General features: G+C 51.5%; 1 protein-coding gene across 1 annotated transcript; it reads right to left on the reverse strand.

Annotated features, from left to right (window-relative positions):
• Positions 1-27: 27 nt before the first annotated feature.
• LOC106820142 (dual specificity tyrosine-phosphorylation-regulated kinase 1B-like) lies at positions 28-1032 on the reverse strand (the record flags this gene model as incomplete). Its single annotated transcript, XM_014824689.1, is given in 4 exon segments — positions 28-81; positions 185-291; positions 294-470; positions 879-1032. Coding segments are annotated over 4 exon segments (375 nt in total), but the record flags the coding sequence as incomplete, so codon positions are not given.
• Between the last annotated feature and the right edge of the window lie 1608 nt (positions 1033-2640).

Raw genomic sequence — 2640 nt, forward strand, 5'->3', positions numbered from 1 at the left:
CCCCCTCTCCTCTTGCGTTCCACCTACCCGGTTGCCCAGCTGGCAAGAGCTGCCGAAGTCAACGATCTTGATGGCGCTGCGCTTGGGGTTGCACAGCAGTATATGTTCTCAACCCACCGAATCCCCCCGCTCCTCAATTCAACACCCCCTCTCCCGCCCCCCTCTCCTCTTGCGTTCCACCTACCCGGTTGCCCAGCTGGCAAGAGCTGCCGAAGTCTACGATCTTGATGGCGCTGCGCTTGGGGTTGCACAGCAGGATGTTCTCCGGCTTCAGGTCGCAGTGGATGACGTTAGCTCCGGCGTCGCGAGGAAGAGCAGCGCCGTGCAGAGCTGCTGCGCAAACTTGCGCGTCAGGTTGAGCGAGACGCCGCGGAAGTTTGTGTTGCGCAGCAGGTCGTACAGGTTGTAGGAGAGCAGCTCGAAGACGAGACACAGGTGGTTGCGGAAGATGAAGTGCCGCTTCAGTTTCACTGTTGAATAACGAAGAAGAGGTTTAGTTCGCGAGTTAGGGAGACTCCGGTCGGTCGGTCGGTCGGGTGGTCAATCGGTGTGCACGCGCGCGTGCGTGTGTGTGCCTGCCTGTCTCCCTGTCTGTCTCCCTGTCTGCTTGCCTGTCTGTCTGTTGAAGTGTTAGTCTGTCTGTGTGTCTGTCTGTCTGTCTGTCTGTCTTTCTGAATTAACCTTAACCATGAGGCTATGTTGTGCTCGTCACAAGAACTGCACACCTACCACTCGCTACACGCACACACGCACTCACGCACGCACGCACTCACTCACACACGCACGCACGCACGCACGCACGCACGCACACGCGCATGAACGCGCGCAAACACCCTGACCGCGCGGTGACGGTCTCACACACGTACGTACGTACGTACCTATGTAGTACTTGCAGTCTACGTCGTGCTTGTTCATCAGCTCCAGCAGCTGCACCTCTATCTTGGCCTGCTCGAGGAACGGCTTCTTGTTCTTGATGATCTTTATCGCGACGTACTCGTTCTCCGCGTGGTCGTACGCCTTCGCCACCTACCAGCGAGCGAGAGAAACAAACGCATGTACGTTAGTCAGTTATCAGACGAGAGCATGTTTGTATTAGGGCACGTTTATTTTAGAGCATGTTTGTATTAGAGCACGTTTATATTAGAGCATGTTTATATTAGAACACGTTTCTATTAGAGCACGTTTATATTAGAACATGTTTATTTTAGAGCACGTTTCTATTAGAGCACATCTAATAGAGCACGTTTATATTAGAGCACGTTTCTAATAGAGCACGTTTATATTTAGAGCACGCTTCTAATAGAGCACGTTTATATTAGAGCACGCTTCTCTTAGAGCACAATTGTAATAGAGCACGTTTCTAATAGAGCAAGTTTCTAATAGAGCAAGTTTCTCTTAGAGCACCTTTATATTAGAGCACGTTTCTATTAGAGCACGTTTCTATTCAATAGCGCGACTGTGTATTTTTGCGGGAGGGGGAAACAAGGTGGAATTGCATCTACGTTTCCATTCGTTGGCAGTCGAGAGAATGCTTCCGTTACAGCAACCCAGCAACCCAGCACCCTCTGGCTGTGACCGAAGTCACAACGCGAGCAGAAGATAAACCATCAACGGTCCGCGTGCAAGCTGCTTCTAGACTAAGCTAGGGGCATGCGTTGTCAACGGTTTTATCAAAGCATCTGGGTAAAGTGAGACATGCCCACAGCAATGTTCGAGGTATAGTATAACCAAACAAGGTATTTAAATACAAGAACTAACAAATAAACGTGCTCTTTAAGAGCAGCAGTAATAATTTGCTACAGAATTTAACTGACAGTTTTCTAAATAAGGATTTTTTTTCAATTAGTTGCCTCCCGTCTCCTTCTGAAATGAAATCTATTGATGGCCTTTTTAACTATTCCACAGCAGAATGGAGAGAGCTCGTGTCAGTGAGCAAGGTGTGTCGTGCATGCGTCTTCGCTGTCTAGACATGATTGGCACGTCCTCTATGTCAATCACGGTTTAAATACATCTGGCGACACTAGATGGCGGCACCGTACCCGCACTTCGGCGTCAGACGGGCGTCTGCTGCAGAGTTCAGACAGACGCGCGCGCCCACGTACATATACGCGTACCTACACACATGCGCACGCCTACACATGCCAGCCTACACACACATGCACACGCATATACACACGCACGCACGCACGCACGCTCGCCCACATACATACACACGCGCACCCACGTACATACACACACGCACGCACGCACGCGCGCACACACACACGCACGCACGCACACACACACACACACCCACACCCACATACACACACATGCACACGCATACACACACNAGTTCGCGAGTTAGGGAGACTCCGGTCGGTCGGTCGTTCGGGTGGTCAATCGGTGTGCACGCGCGCGTGCGTGTGTGTGCCTGCCTGTCTGTCTGCCTGTCTCCCTGTTTGCCTGTCTGTCTGCCTGTCTGTCTCCCTGTTTGCCTGTCTGTCTGTCTGTCTGCCTGTCTGTCTGTCTCCCTGTCTGCTTGCCTGTCTGCCTGTCTGTCTGTCTCCCTGTCTGCTTGCCTGTCTGTCTGTTGAAGTGTTAGTCTGTCTGTCTGTCTGTCTGTCTGTCTGTCTTTCTGAATTAACCTTAACCATGAAG

This window comes from Priapulus caudatus, unplaced genomic scaffold (genome assembly GCF_000485595.1).
Source record: "Priapulus caudatus unplaced genomic scaffold, Priapulus_caudatus-5.0.1 Scaffold7573, whole genome shotgun sequence".
NCBI lineage: Eukaryota > Metazoa > Priapulida > Priapulimorpha > Priapulimorphida > Priapulidae > Priapulus > Priapulus caudatus.